This window comes from Elaeis guineensis, chromosome 7, assembly GCF_000442705.2.
Source record: "Elaeis guineensis isolate ETL-2024a chromosome 7, EG11, whole genome shotgun sequence".
In the NCBI taxonomy this organism is placed as follows: domain Eukaryota; kingdom Viridiplantae; phylum Streptophyta; class Magnoliopsida; order Arecales; family Arecaceae; genus Elaeis; species Elaeis guineensis.
The window spans coordinates 6,956,585-6,960,252 of record NC_025999.2 but is presented as its reverse complement, the minus strand read 5'-3'; the positions used below and the strand labels follow the sequence as shown (position 1 = coordinate 6,960,252).

General features: G+C 37.8%; 1 protein-coding gene across 1 annotated transcript; it reads left to right on the top strand.

Annotated features, from left to right (window-relative positions):
• The first annotated feature begins 1,956 nt into the window (after positions 1–1,956).
• On the top strand, positions 1,957–2,902 carry LOC140859198 (putative germin-like protein 2-1). Its single transcript, XM_073260830.1, has 2 exons — positions 1,957–2,123; positions 2,242–2,902. Exons 1-2 carry the CDS (start codon positions 2,012–2,014, stop codon positions 2,790–2,792), a joined length of 663 nt encoding a protein of 220 aa, XP_073116931.1. The 5' UTR covers positions 1,957–2,011; the 3' UTR covers positions 2,793–2,902.
• The last annotated feature ends 766 nt before the right edge of the window (positions 2,903–3,668 follow it).

The following is a 3,668-nucleotide window of genomic DNA, read 5'->3' as shown; positions in this document are numbered from 1 at the left end:
TATTAGAGCCCCTGAGAAATTTTCATGTCCGCTTGGCAAGTAAGGAGAGATTCACTTGTTCCAAGGTCTTAATTTTCAATCCTCCTTACTCCTTGGATTTGCCAACTTGATCACAAGATTTGCAAACTTGATCCCATTAACCAGACAATGAAATCCACTCAGTATTATTGTCTTTTCATAAGAAGGCTCTCTTGATTTTATCAATTTAATTAATGACCCATTTAGACAATTTGAACACAAACATATAATAGGAAGGTAAGGCAGATAACATAGAATTTACTAGAGTTAATCTACCTTCAAAAAGAGTAGCTTATCCTTTTGAGAAGCTAATCTTGTATTAAATTTTCAATGAGAGGCAACCAAGAGCACTTCAACAACCTTCTTTCACAAAGAGGAAGACCTAAATATTTAAAAAGAAAGAGCCAATAGAGCAATGAATGCATTTCAATCTACAACACCTATATCCTTGCATTGAACTTGAATATTCTTGAATGTCTTTTCTTGGAAATATATAGGGGTTCAATTGACCTGAGCCGAGTTGAGTGGCTAAAGACTCGAGCTTGACTCAATTCAAGATACTGAGACTCAAAATTAAACTCAAGATCGATCAAGTCTTAATATCTCATGCTTAAGTTTAACTCAATGAAAAGAAGTAATACTTTGAATTTGACTTGACTCGACTCGAATATCAATCGAGCCATATCGAGATCGAGCTTGTGAAACTTCAAGTGAGTTTTGAATATATCTTTTACATTCAAAGAGCCCTGAAAAGATCTTACCAAAAAAAAAAACCTTAAAAAGAAGAAATAGAACCAAGCCAACTCTTCAATTTAATAAAACTGAGCCCAACTAATACTCAACCAAATCCCTCATATCCAAATGCCTTAAACATACCAAATTCCAACTGATCAAAACATTAGAAGAGAAAAAAACCAAATACATTGAAATATTCTGATCCCCTAACTTTTTGGAACAATCAAGGAAATAGATAACAAGGACGGACATCACCCAGCCATCCATCTTTACAGAATCCGATGTTCCTGACATCGCCTAATTAATAGAAGAGAATTCATAAAAAAATAATACTTGACTGCCAAAGCACCCTCCCAAAAATAAGACAAATAATTTGCATTCCCCTATGGAAGCTAACTAGTTCTCATTTTTTTTTTTTTTGTCCTGAAGTGAAAGTGATAGGAGTAAGGCACTAACCCCACTACAACTAATTCTCATAAGACGTGAGTAGCTTTTGTCAATCATCCAAAAAAAACAACAAAGAAAAAAAAGAAAAAAAAAAGAGTGGCTTTAACCAATAGAAGATCCCCATCATAATTAAAAAATGTTAGGGTTTAATTAGTACACCCTAGAAAAAGCTACCAGTTAAAAGCCTGACATCACATGAGCTATTTCAGCCAGTTTGGTGGCTTCAACTGCTACCTTGGAAACCATAAGTGCTTCTGTAGCGCGTCATTCTCCCTGGTAAATCCCAGCAGCGGGAGCTAATTGGTCGGTTGATGATTGCTTATTGCGACCAGATCAAAATCTTAGTTGAATATAATATACATACCTGCCCATGGACTGCAGTTCTCTAACGACTCGGTATTGGTTGCACCAAGATCCCCATTGATTGATATAAGAAAATATTGTAAAAGAACGAGACAAACCTTAACCAATGGGTGGACGGATTGATATAACAATATCGCGTTTTTCTTTTATCTCTAAACTACTTTGTCACAGTCTTCCATCCACACATATTATCACCGGGACGCCACGACTTTGTCTAAATCAAAATTGGACAAGAACAAACATATGGGAAACATTAGAAAATCGTCACCTAACATGGGAATACTCTTTCTCTTTTAGTGAAAAAGTAATTGCATGACTGATTCAAGCCTCTGAATAGGCACGTACATCTCGCTCTATATATATCCAATTCCTCCAAGCTATTTGGCCACACTACCTTGCTCCATATCCTTGGCTATTCTTCTGCTAGCTAGAAATTAAGGGAGAGCAGATGGCTGCCCATTTTCTCTTCCTTGCCCTCCTTGCTCTGGCTTCATCTCACGCCATTGCTTCTGATCCTAGTCAACTCCAAGACTTCTGTGTTGCTGATCGTAAATCAGATGGTACTCCTCTTCAACAGCTATCTTATAATTAGTTACTGCACATGTAATTAGCCTGCATGCTGTGTAATTTTTATCATTTCTTCATTTATACTTACCTTTCTTGCAATTGTTGATGCAGTGTTCGTGAATGGGCTTGTCTGCAAGGATCCGAAGATGGCCAAACCCGAAGATTTCTTCTTCTCTGGCCTTGACAAGCCCGGTGACACAGGAAACAAATTGGGGTCTAATGTGACTCAAGTCAATGTGAACCAAATTCCTGGGCTCAACACCCTTGGCATCTCGCTAGCTCGCCTAGACTTTGCACCCTATGGTCTCAACCCTCCTCACATCCACCCAAGGGGAACTGAGATCCTTGTAGTGTTGGAAGGCACGCTCTACGTCGGCTTTGTCACATCTAACCCCAACCAGCTTTTCACTAAGGTCCTTAACAAGGGTGATGTGTTCGTATTTCCTCAAGGTCTCATCCATTTCCAATTCAACTACGGGAAGACAAATGCTGTTGCTATTGCTGGTCTCAGCAGCCAGAATCCTGGTGTCATCACCATAGCCAATGCAGTCTTTGGAGCGAAGCCACCAATCTCTGATTATGTTCTTGCCAAGGCCTTCCAATTGGACAAGAAGATTGTCGATTGGCTCCAAGCCCAATTCTGGATGGACAACAACAACTAGAAACTGCATACAAATTTCTTGATGTAAAAGTTGGACTGAATTATTTGTACTATTCTATTTGAATAAGCAAACAATACCAACATATCTGTTTGAATAAACAATAATATATGTCATTGATGCTCGACTTCCTCAATCGTTCCAGTTATTTCATCAACTTCTAAAACTTTAAGCACTTGTTTGAGCCTTAGTTTATACCTGGCCGTATCTATAATTTCTATACATGCAAGAGCAAAATAAATGATAAAGACTCAGCCTCCTGAGACATGGAATCCCTAATACCTAAATTATACAAAGTCATATGAAATGTGCATTTTACACCTACCAATCTTGGTTTAATGAACCATATCATGAGAAAGCTTGAAAATTATGTTGACGGGTATATGCATCGTACTTAGGGCATTGGCTGGCCCCATTGCTGGCTTGGTGGATCCGAGTCCCATGGGAGTCTGTCCCATTCTAACGTTACTTGGACTTCTTGTGGTTCGAACCATCTTCAATAATCACAAAGTGTTGGTTGATATGTTCTGTATAAAGAAATAACCAAAGGTTAGAATTTGGCATCACCTAGGCTGTGCACATGGCACAACCATACCTCCGAGGATGTAATCCTAGAAGGTATGCAAGGCTTAATAATCTGAAACAAAATGCTTAATAATAGATGATAAGACTTTAAGTAATATATTTCATTAGTTACTGATGAGTAAAGAAATTATACAAAATATAGATTTTAGATATATCTGATTAATTAGATACAAAAGCCTTTGTTATTATCTCCAGAATCCATGATTTATCCCGTGATCAAATTTAGGCGTCCTATGACTATGAAAGGAAATAAAATGATGGAGAGAGGTTTTGCTTGGGAGCTTCTCTCTCTAG

Bases quoted from the DNA above. Each gene is read 5' to 3' on its own strand.
- LOC140859198 (XM_073260830.1), top strand. From the start codon at position 2,012: ATGGCTGCCCATTTTCTCTTCCTTGCCCTCCTTGCTCTGGCTTCATCT. The intron at 2,124-2,241 runs GTACTCCTCTTC...TTGTTGATGCAG, and splicing joins TGCTGATCGTAAATCAGATG to TGTTCGTGAATGGGCTTGTC.